The 18,854-nt window shown below is 39.2% G+C and overlaps 2 protein-coding genes across 9 annotated transcripts in view; one reads left to right on the top strand and one right to left on the bottom strand.

Annotated features, from left to right (window-relative positions):
• The window catches only part of col4a6 (collagen, type IV, alpha 6), a 134,266-nt gene extending 127,327 nt beyond the window's left edge, over positions 1–6,939 (bottom strand). For all 5 annotated transcript variants that reach the window (XM_042400493.1, XM_042400492.1, XM_042400494.1 and 2 more), the window contains exons 1-3: positions 6,853–6,939; positions 6,558–6,677; positions 6,337–6,382 (exon numbers count right to left, since the gene is read on the bottom strand). In XM_042400493.1, coding sequence (XP_042256427.1) covers positions 6,337–6,382; positions 6,558–6,568 — 57 coding nt within the window. In that variant the 5' untranslated portion in view covers positions 6,569–6,677; positions 6,853–6,939. The remainder of the gene's footprint in view (positions 1–6,336; positions 6,383–6,557; positions 6,678–6,852) is intronic.
• Positions 6,940–10,616: 3,677 nt separating this feature from the next.
• The window catches only part of col4a5 (collagen, type IV, alpha 5 (Alport syndrome)), a 56,845-nt gene continuing 48,607 nt past the window's right edge, over positions 10,617–18,854 (top strand). For 2 of the 4 annotated variants that reach the window (XM_042400563.1, XM_042400564.1), the window contains exon 1: positions 10,618–10,991. In XM_042400563.1, the coding sequence (XP_042256497.1) occupies positions 10,902–10,991 (90 nt within the window). In that variant the 5' untranslated portion in view covers positions 10,618–10,901. Of the gene's footprint in view, positions 10,992–18,854 lie in introns of all 4 variants that reach the window. The other 2 variants (XM_042400562.1, XM_042400565.1) reach the window with 2 other exon arrangements.

Genomic DNA, 18,854 nt, shown 5'->3' with positions numbered 1-18,854 from the left:
TGTATATCTGAATTGTTATCTAGATCAGTAAGTGGTTGTGATAATTGGTGGTTGAACTGATTAGTTGATTCATTTTGATGATCGATTACGTTTTTAAGTCGGTTATCATGCAAAAAAAGCCAAATGTTTTCTAGCTACAGCTTCTAAAACGTGACGATTTGCAGCTTTTCTCTCTTTTATATCAGTGTAAATTGAATTTCTTTGGGTTTTGGACTGTTGGTCAAACCAAACAAGCAATTGGAAACTGTCACTTTGGATTGGGAAATTGTAAAAAGGAGTTTATGTCGCTATATCCAGATGTTTTAGGGAGTCAAAAACAGCCCAAATGAGATATTTAGGTTAAAAGAAGCCACAAAAGTACTATTTCTGACATCTGCTGTGTGTTGTAGAGTGTTTAGTTTCAGCCCAATAAAGATAAACAGAGTTTACAAAGTGACCCAGTCACATCTCTCTCCCTCTCTGGATTTACCCGTCAGCTCTTTATCTACCGCATCTCAAAACAACGTTTTCATAAACTCAACTAATCTCATCCTGACCCAAATCATCATTGGCGTTCACTCATGTTTTCAGGAAAAAGTCTTGGGGGTGGGGTGGGGGGGGGGTGTAAACTACACAGTCACACCTATTGTATGTTCTAAACATCCAGGGACATGCTGATACATAAAACAAACACATCTATGCAACCTCTTAAATACTTAAGTCATAAATCATGTTAAATTAGGTGTGACGGCTTTCTCTCCGCTACAATTATGTGGTTTTGGTTCTTCTCGCCTCCTTTTTCTCACTTTTACTTCTGTATGATTTGTCAAAGATATTGTTTTATATGGCTAATCAATCATATCACTCAAAGCAGATTCTGACAACATGTCAACACGTTGGATTGTTAATATGTCATCCCTTTACTTCTTGCCTTTGTCACTGGGTTTTACAACCGTGTTAAGTGCCCTAAAAATCATTTTTGTGGCTCTGCTTATTGAAGATTCTTCTTTTACTGCCCTTTTTTTTTTTAAACTAAAACGCCAAAATAACTAATTAATTATCAAAATAGTTGCAGACTAAGAGAGAAAGAAAGAAAGGATGAGCAGTGAGGAAGGGACCACCGCTCACAAATCAACTGGTAATGAGTTGCCTGACTTGTGGAAGCAGTGAGGGCAGTGATAGGAAGGGAGCGGGGTTACAGCGGGTAATGATCAGGCGAGGGAGGGAGGGAGGGAGGGAGGGAGGGAGGAGGGCAGAAGGGAAAGGAAAAAGGAGGAGGTGGTGGGGGAGGAGGAGGAGGAGGAGGTGGGGGGGTGTTCAGTTGTGTTGGGGAGGGTCTTGCAATCACAAATCAAGCAGTGATCAGTCGCCTCACTTAGCGTTTCTGGAATGTACCAGCCTATAGCACCTGCAGGGAGCGGGAGACAGCCTGACAAGTCCTGCCAAGCTCTGAAAGAATTCGACAGAGGGGAGGGAGGGAGGGAGGGAGGGAGAGGAGGAGAGGAGTAAAGTTCTACTAGTTCATGCCATTTCTATAGATTTTATGCAGTTGGTTTGCCTCTTAAAAGTTTTATTGCACCAATTTATCTCCAAGTATTACAAACTGTGCAAAATGAGCATTTTAGGAGACTAAGTATTTTTAAAAAACTACAAGAAGTCTTCTGTTTTACAAGGACCACACCAGTTGTTTTGTATGCTTTCACCCATATACTGCAAACATGGGCTCCAGCTCCTCAGACATAAGGGTTGCAACTTGTGATTATTTTCATTATTGATTAATCTGATGATTATTTTCTCTTTAAAATGGCAGAAAATGGTGGAAAAATGTTGATCACTGTTTGTCAAAGACCAAGGTGCAACCGAAAATGTCTCGTTTTGTCCCGACCAACAGTTCACAACCCAAAGATATTGGAGTTACTGTCATAGACGACTAAAGAAACCAGAAAATATTCACATAGAGAGTCTGGAACCAGAGAATTTCAGCATTTTACTCAAAAGGATTAATCAATTATTAAAATAGTTGGCGATTCATTTTCTATCACTCCATTAGTCGATTAACTGACTAACCGTTGCAGCTCTAGAAGTGAGGATTTCATGCTTTGATACGTGATAGTAAACTGAATATCTTTGGGTTTTGGTCTGTTGGTCAGATAAAACACACTCTACAAAATTATAATAGGCCATCTGCTAATTGATTATTATATTGCACAAATTTAAATGGAAACCAATGGGTGGGTGTAACAGTAAAACAAATATATTAAAAAGTCCCAAACTGTATGGCAAGCATTCAATATTGGCTAGCAAAATGTGAATAAAACTCAAAAAAAAGACACTGGTATGGTCCTTTAGGGCTAAAAAATTGCAATGTCATTGTCTGCAAACTATAAGAGATCTCTAAAAAAGCATCAATTTAATCCTGATTTACAAATATCTCCCATTTCTGTTGTGAAATAATCCTCTACAACATACTCAAATTTGTTCCTAAACTTTCATTTTCACCAGATTGAGACTAAACTGTATGACCACATGTGTACAACCCCCCCATATTGCATTTCAACTGCGTCAAAAGAAATGAAAAGAAGACATTTTCTGGATGATTTCCTAACTGTCCAGGTAGCACAGACTCACTCCCTCCTCTGCTTCCCGTCATGCCTCCTCCCCTCTCCTCCTCACCATTCTTCCTCACCCGTGTGTGATGTTTTCTCTGTGCCAACAGCTGTGTCAGCCATTGCAGACACTTTGCAGCAGCCGCAGCTCCTACAGACTTTCTCGCCTGGTATGTTCGCTCAAACATAATTCTCTTTACAGTCGCGTTGCAACTATCCCATCGGCCACAACTGGCGCCATCAGGGACGCTAAAAAAAGTTACCTGCTGTCATGTGGGTTTAGGGTTGGTAACTAATGATGTAAAAAAGGGTAAATAGTCCAAAAAGATGCACATAATTCTAAATTTATGTTAGTGTGGCTCAGTATACTGTTAGGCTATGTCTTTAGCTCCTACCTCCTTGTTAGCCGTAGCTTGTAGATTGAGAAGAGTCAGTCTAGTTAGCCTGAAATTGGTTTTAGCATCATAGCTAGCCAAAAAACTCGCAAACTAGCAAGCTAAATGATGCTAACATGCGACTCCTTGCCAATATCAACGCTAGCTTCTTCTAGACAAGCTAACTCTTCTGTAAACGATAACTAGCTAAACACTGAGGTTAGCTAGCCATCAAGCTAAACACACACACACATTAAAAAAAAACAAATTTTGTCCAAAGCAGCAACATCTTTCCATTTCCATTGCAAAAGCTACGTTATAAATTTGGAAACACAATCAGTACAAGAGCTGAAGTCCAACAATATGGCCACCAGACAATCCAATACAACACCTCTGCCACTTATTCTTTTTAAACAAAGCTTATATATTTTCACTTTTTGTTGACAGTGTCAGAAAGGTGAAGGTATATTAAAAGGTGTTTCTAATATTTTGGTCCCCCTCATGTAAATGAGGTGGACAAAATATTAGAAACACCTTTCCATATAAGTACAACACCACCACCCACTACAACCTTAATAATAAACATAAAGTACAATGATTAGCTTTATGACAGTGTCAACACAAATGAAAATGTATAAGCTTCATTGGATTGCATTAGATTGTACCTGTGTAGCTAATATATTGGACAGTGAGTGTGTATTTCCAATGCTAAATGCTAAAGCTGTAACGTTGCAAGGAAAAACAAACATGTGCATACTTCTGGAGAAAACTTGGAGCAATATGAACTGTCAGATATCCAGTTTAATAACTTTAATAACTTCCAGACTTAATAGTTTATATTTTCACCAAATTTAAGCCCATTCATTATTATACAACCTGGCTCTTGTAACACTCAAAATATTTACTACAAGGACTTTTTTACAGCACATATCAGGACATGTGGTGTCTGTTTTAAAAGTTTAAATATAAAAGCAGGTTATACATCACTAATATTTAGATTTCTGCACCTTAAACAAACTTATCTAATGCTTGTTACAGTGCCATCCTTGTGTCATTTGGCATGCTGCGGTATTTCCATTGACAGATAAACAAGCGTGTGTGTGTGTGTGTGTGTGTTTAGTCTTATCTGCCGACACTGATAACACCTGATAAAGACCTTTTCCTCTGCTATCAGTGCACAGTAGCACAGAGAGGCGGCAGCGAAAGACGATGAACTTCAACATTTCTGTTCAACTCGTGGCTGGACCAAAGACATGGTTACCAAGGTTACGACAGCCTAGACCACCCAATGAACTCATCTGTCACTCACTCAACCCACACATGCATCCACTCAGCCACCCACACACACACACTCGAAACAAGGGAGGTGGGAAGTGGGAGGAGGAGTCGATTCAAAGTCAATGCAGCTCGATCAGCTGAGGTCTATTGAGACGCAGGAAGCTTTCAGGCGCCGATTCGCTTTCATGTTCCCCGTCGGCGTCTCTGTCACAGCTGACGACAGCCTCGCTGAGATGGTGAAGCAAGACACTGACGCTGCCACGGTTAACTAACGCTACAAGATCCAGGTTGATTTTCAGCCAACTGTGCTTGAATTTGCATGCAATCACTGGCATGGAAAAGGGTTTAGTCACTGCTATGCAATTACTTTTCCAAAGCGTGTTTAGACAAATTTAATGCTTTTACTTCAGCCAAAGAAAATTTGTGAACCATAAGATTATGGTGCCTTCTGGAAACCAGATAAACTCCAATCTCCAAGTTGTTTTCTTGTGATTTTTTCTGCTTTTCTAGGCTTTTCAAGGCTGTTGCACAGTTATCTAAGGAAATATCACCTCCATTTTTGCTTCTCCTCCACCAAATGTCCCCCCAAATTAACAATAAAGAACCCATGTTGCCTCCCTCTCACTCTGAATGACACCATCAAACACCACCACTGCTCTTTCTTATTCTAATTTCTAAGGTAATGAGTGCAGTGTTGCATTGAACCTCTGTCAGTTTATGTCACAATAATGTAGAATTTTAACTTGCACATGCTCCTCCTTTTGTTGTGCATGTAGTTGACGCTTTACCCCAGAGCTGCAACCAATTATATGCTTTTCCATTACTGTAGTAAATGTAATTTTCACTAGACAGTGATGCTGTGCTTTTTCATGATTCGGTGTGTTCAGTGTGGAGTATGAACTTCAACTTTTCCATGCACAACAGAAGTGTTTTTAAACATAATCTCCTTAAATAAACTAGAGTGAGCTGTTTCTACAGTGTGTCTAGTTTGGTCCTGATGTGATATTATTTTTAAGGGAAGTTTTAAGACTCTGCAGGATGTGATAGAAAGTAATATAAAAGGATATTTTGACAGTTAATCAGTAAGTCAGGAGTAGAACAGTTTAGTAGAAATTTAAAAACTGGAGAAAACCAACAAAAACAGATTGAAATCACTTTTAAAATGCTATATATCTTAAAACAGTCATAACATGTGGTCAATACAATAAGATGTCTAAAATTAAAGACTAATTTGTGACTTCTGAGCTGTATAATGAAAGCAACAAAGCCCTATTTGTTTGACATTCTCCCGCTGCAGCAGATGTGAACCTCAGCAGGGGGAAGTTAGGTGTGGCTTAGAGAAGACACCCAATAATCTCCTTATCCTAAATATTCATCAGCAGGGCGGAGTCTGAATTGCAAATGACTCTGAGCGGGCCCACTCAAATACGAACTACTTTTTTTCCCCCCAGTCCTTCAGGCTACCCAAAAATGCAGACTTCAGTCCCATAAAACTTTTGGGGAAGAGGAGGAGGAGGAGGAGAAGGGGGAGGGCATCCACACAGTTTGGAGAGTGTTTGGCACAAATGATGCACCTGTAACTTTGATTTAAACGTGTCTTAATTTACCTTTAAAAGTCCCCCCATAAAACAATTCACTGCCTTTATAGTATTTGTAGGATGGATAAAAGAATATTCATAAATGTGCGGCATGGCTGAAAACACCCACAGCGTGACGCATGGAGTAAAGACATGGAAGAGAGACCTGTGCAGAGTGCAAGGTCTCTACTATGATGAGCATATGTATGAAATTCACTTTACAAACACATGAAAATGAAATTAATGCAACAAACAGCTTTAAACTGTTGGCTTCAGGCAGAGTGGGCTCCCGGCTTGGTCACAGTGGCTCAGCTGCTGATCCATATGAGCCAATTACGTGCAACATTTGTCTGTCTGCTCCAGCAAAAAAAAAAAAAAAAAAAAAAAAGGCTACACAGTCGCAATGCACAACAAAAAAATAATTCAGCGTGGTCGTTAATAGGCTTTATAAGTGCTATAAATAAACCCGAGCAGGGAAGCCACTTCACCCCAAGTAGGTTATAGTAAACAAATGGGACTTACTCCGTGTGTAGATCCAACCGCCAAGGCGACTGCTATCATACAAATCCTGCCAAAGAAATAAACATTTTCGTTAGTGTGTGTTTCCTCCCGTGATTATCTGGCAGGTAAACTGCGCCGGAGCTGCCCCAATACAGGCGCGACCAAACGCTGCGCCAGATTGCAGAGCCGAAATCTTGACTATGGAGAAGTTAGATAAGTTTTAAAAGTGAATAAATGCTTACAGGAATTTCATTTTGATCCGACTGGCAGAGGGGGAACCGCAGGTCGAGACTCGACTCCCTTGTCTTCACCAGCAAGGCACTTCAAACGCGCTCATCGACGGCTCCAAAAAACCCTGTCATCTACCCGGAGACACACACAGAGAGAGAGGAAAGAGGGAGATAAAGTAGTCCCACCGCCAAACACAAAACCAACTCTTTACACACACACATACACACACGGCTCCGAGTATTAAAGCCACAACACAGCCACAAAAACTTCTTTCTTTCATAAAATCAGAGCTTATATCCAACTCACCAAAGTTGCAGCGGTGAAGTCGCTGCTGCGCTCTCCGGGCTGTTGCGCTTCAACTCAGCAGCGCACCACAGCAGCAATGGAGAGGAGGGGCCAACACATGTCATTCATGCCTCCATACCTTTGGCTATAACAGCAGTTTATATCCACGCGCAGAGCTCATAACCTTTTAAAACAGTCTGGTTGTGTAAAGGAGACGAGCAGTTTTCCCCCCTCTGGTTTTAATCCATGATATGAATCAACAATAAAGAAGCTATTGTTCTATCACTCATATTATAAATACTTTTATGTCTGAGATGCCCAACTATAAGTATATAGTAACCTTTATTAACACTTTTGTATCTTTTTCTTCACTATATCTCTTCTTATTTCAACATTATGCCCCTGGAATATTAGTTTTTCATGAATTACTGTAGTTTAAAGTGACTTTATGATACTTTATGCAACATTATCACATATATAATCAATATAATGGTCATATCATCCCACTAGAGGTGACATTTTTATTCAATCTCCAGTGGTTGCAAGATATTTCTGTAGAGAATCACATTTGCAATGAACATTTTAAAAGTTTTTCCTCTAACTCTTCTAACAAAAAACATACATTACATGTTCACTATAACCCTGTTGTGGGGGTATTATCTCTTTTAAGTGAGAAAAAACTAACTTAAAATGATATAAAAACCAAAGTAACACAGTTAACTAAAGTAATATAAAACCTTTGTTGATTATTTGAACAGCTTTGTTTGGCTCTCTGGTCTAAAAATGGTGCAGACGTCGAGTTACTCGGGTTGCAAACAGTCCTCGTTTAGCTCTTGAATGTTCTATTATAGGTGACCTGAGTGATCCTTCAACACTGCTCATCACATCATGTTAATTTATCTTCTGTTGTGCATTACAGTCATGTTTCCTATTTGAATTATATCAGATACAGATAAAAGCAGTTTTGCTCCCCTTGGCAGCTTGTCTTTAGCTGCGGAGTAACGCAGGGATCTTTCCAGGGACCTTTTTAGTTTTGCACATTGGATAGCAATTTGTTGGTGTATTATCTATTTTCACTGCTGCATGAATTCCTATACAATTTACCCAAACTATACCTCCAATCCCAACCCTAATCCTAATCCTATAGTTAAGTAGAAAGAGTTCAAACCTTGGATGTCTGAAACATTTCCTCCAAGTAAACCAACGATGGCTTGTCAAATATTGAATTCAGGGTCATATTTGCAACTTAAAAACAATATAAAACTTCCTGCAAACATCAGAAAGTTGAACTATTTTTGATTCCAGCATACAATATGGTGTAAAAACATAAAATCATAAAAGAGTTGCCTGCTCTTGTCTTTGCCAGTTATAGAGTAACAGATGGAGATGGTGGGTCTTTGCATTTGATCAGATTGGCTGCTGGTTGTAGTGTTTTACTGTAGTTTAGTTTATTTGATGTTTTGAGGAGGAGGACATCAAAAATACAAAAATATCACAGATGACACAGTAAAGACTTACTTCCACTGTGGTCCTTGATGCAAACATAGGAAAGATGCAGGAGTCCAATGAAATTACTCAAAGTACTTGGGATAGTGAGTTTGCACTTCCAAGCTTTCCATAATTAGACCTTCTTTTAAGATTTGTGGTGGTTGCTCATCATTTAAATGTGCAAAATGTACAGTGACTTATTCAAATTTTCTAGCATTGCAGAACATAAAAGAACTGATACTGATGTTGTTATTGAACCTTAGGAAGCACAAGTTGGCGAACAGGTGAGAAGTGGTGGAAAGTAACTAAATACTATCACAAATATGAATATGAAAACTTTATTGTCCACATTGTAGAAATTTGCCTTCGGTTTCACCATAAGACATCATAAAAACATACATGCTACAATACATCATCTCAGCATACAATTTCATTAAAAAACAACATTTACTCAAGTTCTGTACTTCAGTACAATTTTGAGGTCCTTGTACTTTGACTACTTGAGTATTTCCATGTGATGCTACTTTATTCTTCCACTCCACTACATTTCAGAGGGAAATATTGTACTTTCTACTCCACTACATTTATTTGACAGCTTTAGTTACTTTTCAGATGAAGATTTGACACAATGGATAATATAACAAGCTTTTAAAATACAACATGAAACCAGTGGTTTCCAACCTTTTTGTCTTTTGACGTCTTACAAAAAGCAGTGTGTAGTCGGGGTCACATTTCACATGTCTATGAGTTGTTAACAGCTCCACCAAATAGTGATTTTTCCCTCTAAACTTCTCACATGCTTTCATTTCAATAAATGTTTAAATGATCCAATATTTCACCAAAAAACAAAGATTAGAGAATAAGTCTAAAAACTGAAAACTGATTTGTGTATCAGAACTTTGTTTTTCCCATTAATCACCTCACGAATGCTCAGATTTATCAGTCAGAACAACAAAACCACTACTTTTACTGCAATACTTAAACTACATTTTTCTGCTAATACTGATGTACTTTTAATTAAGTAGGATTTTTCATGCAGGACTTTTACGTGTAATGGAGTATTTTTACATTGTTGTATTGGTACTTTTACGTAAGTAAAGGATCTGAATACTTCTTCCACCACTTCAGGTGGGCATGAGTTCCTCCAACCCTGCGAACAGAGCTGCAACTATTAGTTTATTAATTGATTAGATGATCATCAGAAAATTAATCACCAACTATTTTGATAATCAATTTATTGTTTTGAGTCATTTTTTAAGAAAAGAGAAAAATATCTTCTTAAATGTGAATATCTTTTGTCCCCTATGACAGCAGATAACCATTTTTTAAGAAAAAAAAGTCCAAATTCTCTGATTCCAGCTTCTCAAATGTGTCATTTTCTGGTTTCTTTTGTCTTCTATGACAGTAAACTGAATATCTTTGGGTGGTGGACTGTCGGTCGGGACAAAAAAAGACATTTAAGGTTGCATCTTGGACTTTTGGGAACAGTGATTGACATTTTTCACCATTTTCTGACACTTTATTGACCAAACAACTAACCGATTAATCAAGAAAATAACCATAAGATTAAACGTTTATGAAAGTAATTGTTAATTGCAGCTCTACTTGCAAGGCTGGGTTACTTAATGCAGCACTTTTGCCTTGATTATAAAACTTTGTCTGCCATGAAATGTTTCACAATAGCATTTACAGCTTATGAAAACTTAATTTGCGTGTGAGTTAGGAATTTTTCTGAAATATCATCCATAATTACTCTTCATATAATCAGTGACATTCTCTGGAGCTCATAACAACACCTGTGAACATGACCTTTCAAATCCATCTGGTAACCTTAAGGATTCTATAAGAATGCATCAATAAATCAAAAACATAGGATGATGTGCTTTAACATAAAAAGTCACTTTATTATTCCATTCTGCCAGCAGCATCCCTCTGTCAAGAGTCAAAAGCAAGAATTTGACCTTTAATAATCTGACAGGAATGCAACTTGTCCGGGCATAGGCTATAGAAATTGCCAAATAAAGGTTTAATGTCAAACCTATTTTGTGCAGCCTCAGGCATTGGTTAGGATTGGTTAGGCATGCATATCCATCCGCCAGTGAGAGGTCTTAACATTATTGAGTTATTTCCTATTGTAAAAATAATCTAAAACAACAGAAAATAGTCGTCAACTGGACTAAAATGACATATTGAAAGCGTGTTATGGATAAAAGTTTAGGGTGTAAAATCATCCTGCAGTTTTATTTTAGATTAATTCTTCTTCTTGGTGTAGGTGCAGGGTGCTGATATCAGTGCGCCATGGCTGTGGGAAGTAGTTCCGGCTGGGCAGGTTTGCAAGTCCAAGAGAGAAAAAGTTAGAGAGGGGGATTGCAGAGGCGCACGGTGCCACAGCCAGGACCACTGGGATCCTCTGCAAGCGCAACAACAGCCAACACGCCAAGAAGAAGAAGTGTTTTTCTTATTAATTCTATTTCACTGAGGGCAGGTGTGCAGGAGGGGGAAGCAGGGCTATGTCTTGCGAGTAGAGAGAAGTAGAGTTTGTGAGTGTTAACGCAGGCGGATCCTTGTTTTATTCCCGCAAGATGAGTAAAGACTTGAACAGCCTGCGACAGCTCGCCGTAGCACTGCTCTTCTTCGCCCTGTGCGTCGCGGTGCAGCAATCCGACTCAGCGGTAAGTGCGTTTTACACTCTTTTTCCTTTTTTTTTTTTTTTTTTTTTTTTTTTTTTTTTTTTTTGCTTGCTTGCTTGCTTGCAGAGATTTAGAAACTTACTAACAGCTTTCACCCCCCTTCCAACCGTAAAGATACCCAACACGAAAGAGCCCGAGAGAGACCTGCCGCTCTCTCTCTCTCTCTCTTACCCCCCCCTCCCCACCACTCAACCCGGCGTCGGACACCACCGGCTCTCCCTGAGCAAGCTCAACTAAAGTTTATAAATAGAGAGGCTGCTTTATAACAAGTGCTTATCCTTCTGCTCTAATAATAATCCCGTTGCCGTTTCCGTTTTGTTGCAGTGAAAATAATAACCCCACTGCATGTAATTAAGACAAACATACACCTTTGTGCTTTGAGCTTTTATAGCACATTTTAACGACGGAAGAGGGGGAACACCTTCATGAGTTGAGGCTGTGTAGTTTTCATGGAAGATCGGACCGAGTTTCTGGTCTTTTTCAACCCCCACCTTTGCGCATCACGCTTCTTCTTCTTCTTCTTCTTCTTCTTCTTCCCTGTTCCCTGTAACCCATTTCAACCTGTAGCAACATGCCATCCACGGCACACTTCTTTTTTTTCCCTTTCTTTTCCCCCCCCTCTCTAGCCTGCATCTATTTTTATTCCTTGTTATCATTTTAAAGATTCAGACGAAATCTATCTGTGTTGTCTGGAGGAGCGCGGCGATGCAGTGCGCCGTGTCCCTCCGTCACAAGCCCGCTCTCTTCTAATTAAAATATTAAAGTTAACTGCATCATGCCTGCTCTGTCAGCTCTTAACACAGTCTGCCTGCCACCTGTACTATCCAACACATGTGCTTCATTTAGTTTGGTAACATCCTAATGAAAGACTTTCCATCCCTGAAGAGAGGAAATGTGATTTTTTTTTGGTGTTGTTGTTGCAGCTTTTATCCAGGTGTACTTCTCCTGCAGGTGTGATGCATGTTGACAGCACCTTGTTACTGACTCATAATGACGTATTTTTCTAATTAGAGCAATAAAAATCAGTTGTTTTATTGCTTTATATTGTTTCTAACACCCTTTTCTGTGCAGCCAGCATCACTTTGGTGTCTCTTTTATAACTTTCTGTGGCGTTGAAGTGAAATTCGCCTTGCACTTGAAGTATATTTGGGAGCAAAGGAGGGGTGTGTGTGTGTGTTTGTGTTTGCGCATTCTTTACCCTTCTTCACTCTCATGCATTTGTTTGGCTCTTCAGTCCAGCTGCAAGCTTTCAAACTTTTACATCTTTGAGTGTTGTATGATGAAGCTGTATCATCAAACTGCAGATTCAAAAGTCACCCAAAAAATCCGTGGAGGCATCTCAGCCTGACTTCTCATGTAATATTCCAATAGGTTCTATATGATGAATATTCAGACCTCATTAATAATTCATGGTGGGAGACTTGATCCCGCCCACACGCCAGGCGTGTCCAATCAGGTCTGCACCCTTGCTGTTCATCAGTTTTTATAAAAACAGCATGCTATGAGTCTGACTTTTTATGTTTCAAATCAAGCTGGAAACATTTCTAGAGTATATCTGAACACTTTCTTTTTGAGTTTATGGTTTCCATAGCAACGCTGCATCACCTTAAGGAGCATGAGTGCAATTTCTAAGGCTATTAATATGTTATAGGATCACTTTTAATAAGCTTCAGGGTGAATTTTATGTCAGTATGTGAGAGAGAAGTATATCCACTCAAGGTTTGTTAAGGTTAATTCATAATTTGGCGTTTTCAGATGGACAGATTTTGTTGTAGAGAGTAATGTCAAAACACACACACACAAAAGTAATGACGCATCTAAAATGTTGTTATTCTTAAAGGACTGTAGATGCTCTCTTAGTGGCCTATTTTACTTCCATCCATGCAGTTATTCCAAACAGCGGATATGAGCTTTGAAGTGAAGCCCTCTTAACACTCAAGTCTCTGATGTCTGTAGATGTGGAATAAGATTAAATTCTCCTCATCAAGCCTCCATAAAAATTTCTAAACAAGGTAAAAAGCTAAAAGCGATAAAGTGTTTGGTACACCGTGTTCATGGAAAGTTGCAGGTGTGACTTGTCGAGCGGACAGACTGACTGTTATTGTTGTCGTGGAGATTTAAAGCTACAGGTGAGGGTGGAGGGGTTCCCCTGGAATGTGGCTGGCCCCGCCCTCCCCTCTTTTTTTCTTTTTTTTTGGGTAGATGACGAAGAAGAGGAGGAGGAGGAGAAGGAGGAGGAGGAGGGTGAGAGGGAAAGGGGTTGGAGAAAGAGGGAGATTAATGATTGATAGAGTGAAAGAGCAAAAAATATCACACTTGAGTTGATAAAAGACCAAAAAAAATATAGCGTGTGACCTGACTTTGGACTTTGGAAACTGCAGTTTGACTCAAGGTCCACTTACTAGCTTTCAGTTGCACTTTACCAGTCTTCATAACTGAGTGGAGTTCTCAGGCTGTGAGATGTGATTGAAAAAAGCTAGTAAGTAAACCCTGAGTTTAGGTAACTTTGTCAAAAAAAGGAAGACGTGAGTGACGAAAATGATGCTGATGGAGGGAGCTGCTGCAAAAGAAAACTCATTCCTCTCTCTCTCTCTCTCTCTCTCTCTCTCTCTCTCTCTGTCACACACGCACACACACTCACACGCACACACTTAAAATTCCCTCATTCCCAGTACTCCTGGTTATGTCTGATCTGTCCCAGTGCTCTCACCGAGGCCCCCTAGTGGAGACTGTGTGCACAATCCAAAACCGGTCCTGTGTTGAATTCAACCTGCTGCCTTTGTCGCTGCTTTCCACTGAAAAACATGCATCTCCAAACATCAAATATAACATATTTTACTGATATTAAAACAAATTATATCTTATAAATACTAGAAAATATATTATTATTGGCTATATGTTAAAAAATGTGTAAAATTATCCTTATTCTTTGGCTACTAAAACCCTTTAAGTATCACTGGATTGCCTTAAAAAATACATTTTCACAAAATTCATCATTATGGTTCATATTAAGTTTACATTTTGGAGATACATGTTTTTTACAGGATAAAGCTGACAATGCAAAGAGTGCTGAATCACGCACACAAACATGAGCAGATGACATCATATTCCCATTCAGTGTTTAATCATTAACTTGTTATAAATGAGACATCTCATACATCACCGTTTCATAGCTATTTGGCCATGTGTGTGTGTGTCTTTGTGTGTGTGTGTGTGTGTGTGTGTGTGCAGTGTTAATCCTTGCACAGATATGAATCTCCATTCAGCCAGGTGAGGGAGTTCAGCGGTAATGTATACCTGGAGGTTTTTCTTTGAACCCGTCATGCGGCTCAAACCACAAACACACTTAATTTGAGGCATGGTTTCCTGCGCACATAGATACACACACACACACACACACACACACACACAAACACACACACTCTCTTATGGGTTCCCCAACCTTTCACGTGACCCACATCCCAGGTGGAGTTTGGAGTGTCTGCTGTGTGTGATGAAAAGATTCAGGTAGCCATAACATCCTCAGGTTGTTGAGATAAATCGGTGACGTGAGTTAAAATGGTAGAGCTGCTTGTTCCAGTGAAAGAGTGAAAGGAGGTCACGTTTCAGTTAAATATTTCACCATTTTTCTTTGTCTTTGTGTTGTTGTGTTTTCGTGGTTTTCTTGTCTTGTCTGCTTTCCTCTTAATCCCTCTCCTTTTACTGCTTTCTCTCCCTGAGTAAAGAAACAGTCTGTCCAAGAAATCTCAATCCTGTGCAAGTGCAAGACGTAATGCTAATCCAACCAATCCTCTCAATATTTATGATAACGTTTAAAATAAAGTCTTCCAAATCCTTCAAGTTTACTGCAAAAAAAATGTTAAAGCTGGGAAAACTGAGGAGTCACCGCAGTTTTTCTCAGAGAAATAATTAATCTCATAACAAGTTTTATAGGTCAAAGTCAAAAATAAGTAAGTGTATAGGTTTGCTGCCCCTGAGCTTGTCTTCTCAGGTATGCTACATATCGCTCCTGTCAAATACTTCAGTATAATAATTCAATCAAATACTTAAAACCAGACATTTGATTTATTGATCTCACTAGCAGTACTACACTGTATGGTAGGAAGCAGTTACCTTACAGACACAGTTCAGGGCACAAAAGACTTACTCCATTAGAGTAATTTGCATGTATCATGATTTTCAGTATGATCTTTAAACACCATTTTCACAGCTAACTTACAGCAGTTTTCATTACATCAGTGTTTCTTTAAATAATGTAAAATATGACACAACATTTAACACAATTTGTTGGAGAAGCTGCTACAAATTCATTCATTTTTGGCTGTAGTAATCACAGAAAACCCTCTTTTTTACGCTCCCTCTCAAACTTATATACTGACATTTTTCCTAGCATACCTCTATCCTCCTCTTTTTCTGGTGCTCATACCTTCTGTATCTCTCTCCCCCCCTTCTGTTTTTTTTTCTCCCCCATCTATCTCTCATTTTCTCTCCTTTGTGTCTGTTCTCGGAGACAAATTCCATCTTTATCTCACCTGCTTGAAGAGGAGGGCTCCTTAAACGTGCTCTCAAGAGACACACATGAACACCGGCATGTACGTCATATTCGCCTCCTTTTATATTATCCTTCCACACATGAAACATTGCTTTGTGTGTACATAATGTGTGTGTCTCTTAATGTGTTTCCCTGGTAGAAGTTGCACTGTGGTGTCAATGAGCTGGAGATGCCATCAGGATTAACAGGTGGACAAAAGCCAATGAGAGCTAACGCCAAATGTTTAGACAGCTAATTACCCCAAATCCAGTACATACACCCCTCCCTCCTTCTCTTCATTTGCTTTCTCACTCATTCTCTTTATTTACAGCTGGAAGAAAGCAGTACTGCAGTAGAAGTGGGAGTAGCAGCAGTATAAGATGTAACAATAAGAGAATGAGTAATAGCATTAAAAGGGGAAGAAGAAGAAGTAGTAGTGTGAGGGAGGTAGTAGCACTGGTCTAGTTACTCATTTGAGAGACGCTTTTGTCCATTTTTCTCCATGAATACTCATCAACTGGAGGCAGTTTTGGTTTCGGTGTCTTGCTCAAGGTCACTTCAACATGTGGCCCACCCTCTATCTACAGGTGCCCACGTAGTAGGTGCAGGAGTAGTAATAGTGGCAGTGATAGTAGTAGTATAAATCCAAGTAGCAATCTCATCAGTTGGTGTGGTAGTAGTAGAGTGCAACAGGTGTTGCATAAGCTTCAATCGTAAGTAGATGTTGCAGTAGTAGTAGTAGTAGAAGAAGTAGTAGTAGTTTCAGAGGCAGTAGTACCTGCAGACGTAGAAGTAGCAGCAACCATAGTAATTTTAGTGGTAGCAGCAGTAGTAGAATGAGTAACAGCAGTAGCAAGAGTTGCAGTAGTAGTAGAGGTAGAAGAACTAGCAGGGATTACAGTAGTTTTAGTAGCAGTATTAGTAGTAGCGGTAATGTCAATTATAGCAGTTGTTGTAGCAGGATAGTTCCAGTACCATTTGTAGTAGCATTAGCAGTAGTTTTAGTTGCAAGTACTGGTAGAAGGAGGTAAAATAGCAATGTAGTAGTGGTAGTAGTATAGAAGTTGTCAGAGTAGTAATAACAGCAGCAAGAGTTGCAGTAGTACTAGAAAGAGGGTTAATAATGGTTGTAGTAGAAGTAGTTCCAGTACCAGTTGTAGTAGCAGAGAAGTATTTAGTAGCAACAGAAGCAGCAACAGTAGCACTAGCAGTACCGTTTCAGTACCATCTGTGGTACCATTAGCATGGCAGTTTTAATTGTAAGTAATTGACTTGGAGCAACAACAACTGTACAATAGCTATAGTAGTAGTGAAAGTTGTCAGAGCAGCAATTTCTGTAGTAGTGGAAGGGTTTGTAGTGGCTAATGGCTACAGAAGTGGTAGTATTAGTCTATAGTAGCAGTAGTATTAGTAGTAGTATTATCAATACACCTTTTTCTTTCCTATATAACTCCTTCCTCTTCCTCCCAACATTTTCCTGTTAGTGTTAGAGTCTCATTTCATGTCTGTCTTCTACTCTTCTCTTTGCACAGAGTATCTTCTTCTGTCACTTAAACTCAAACCCCCTCCTCGCCCCCTCCTCACTCCTTCCTCGCCCCCTCCTCACCCTCCTCACCCTCCTTGCCCTCCTCCATTCAGTGTTAACAGCAGGGCAAACATAGTGTGTTTGTTAGAGACTTCTTTATTTACTCCATCCCTCGCTGTTTGGTTTGAGGCTTTAAAGGTCAGAAATCTCTTTTTACGTCTGTCTGCTCCCTCTGTCTGTCTTATTATATTTTAACTCTGATCATTAACCGGACCACCATGCAGTCTACAAACTATTTTTACTTTGCTACGACCCTCAAAACAGCTCATAGTCATGTTATTTGTGTCACTGCCACATGACAACCACAGTGAGCTTTAACCAGGTGCGCTTCATGTGAGAGATTTAAGTTTCTTGAAATCTCTTTTGGGTTAAAAAAGTCAGGAATCCCTGATCTGAAGGGTTAAACTGCGGTCGCTTAAAGGTTTGACCGACCTTCCTTTGAAGACCGGTGAGACTATCCAGATTAAATGTGGATTTGTGCTGATTTAGGTTAAAGATTAAGGTTAGTGAGACTCGACTGGAATCTTTGAATTTTGTCTGATATGTAACACAGAGACCCTTCAGATTACATTTTTTCTTCTTTACTGTCCATCATTTCTTTGTTTTTAAGTTATTTTTATGCTGGATTTTTATGAATTTAGTGATAGTGAAGAGGTGATAGGAAACGTGGGAATGAGAGATGCAACAAGGGTCTTAGGCTGCACTCGAAATGAGGGATTACGGTTGTCAAACGCTTGGAAGGAGGCGAAATATCAGAGCGAGTTTGGCAGAATGTTGGGTCAGAAATAGACTTCAGGAGGGCTGCAGCTCACTTCTTTTTCATTATAAATCTGTTGATTATTTTCCTGATTAAATAATAGTAAATAGTTCCCAGAGTCCAAGGAGATGCCTGCAAATTGTTAATTTTGTTGGACCAACAGTTGAAACCACAAAGGTCTTTAATTCATAATGATATAAAACAGAGAAATGCATCAATTGTAAGTTGGTGAAACCAGCAAAACTTTGGCATTTTTGCTTAAAGAATGACAGGACATCAATTTTGTGACTTGACTAATCTACATTTCAGATGTCAGGCATTAATTAACAAGGATTTCTAGTCTGTTTAAACACTTAGTTGTATTTGGTGAGTAGATAAAAAAAGTCATTAGTCATGTTAAGAAGAAATTTTCTGTTACAGAGGAAGGATGTCCTCTGTCTCTGATTCCTTTTCAGTAGAGCTGTAACGACAGACAATGTACCTGCAGCTATTTTAACAGTAGAATAATCATTTTAGTCATTTTTTGAAGCAAAAACACCAAATTTCTGCTGGTTGTAGCTTCTCAAATGTGAGGATGAGGATTTAAAGCTTTCTTTGTCGTACATGATGAATTTCTTTGGATAATAACAGGCATTTTTCACAATTTTCTGACATAATATAGACAATAATTGAGAAAATAGTCAGCAGATTGATTGATAATGACAATAATAGCTTCTTACTTTTCAGTCCAGCACTTTCTGTCAGTGGAAAAGAAGAGTCAGTCAGATAGACTCCAGCATTTATCTGCTACCTCACGCTGTCAGAAAGATCAGCAGGTCGACACCAGATCTAAAGCATAACGAAATGATTAAACGCTTTTATCAACTGGAAGCTCTTAATGTGAAGATGTAGTGTAACACTTTGCCAAATATGCTCAGATGAAGCAACCGCTGCAACCATAAAGGCGTTTATATCTTCTGTCTGTATCTGTTT

Source organism: Thunnus maccoyii, chromosome 22 (assembly GCF_910596095.1).
Source record: "Thunnus maccoyii chromosome 22, fThuMac1.1, whole genome shotgun sequence".
NCBI lineage: Eukaryota > Metazoa > Chordata > Actinopteri > Scombriformes > Scombridae > Thunnus > Thunnus maccoyii.
This window is presented reverse-complemented; position numbering and strand designations above follow the sequence as displayed.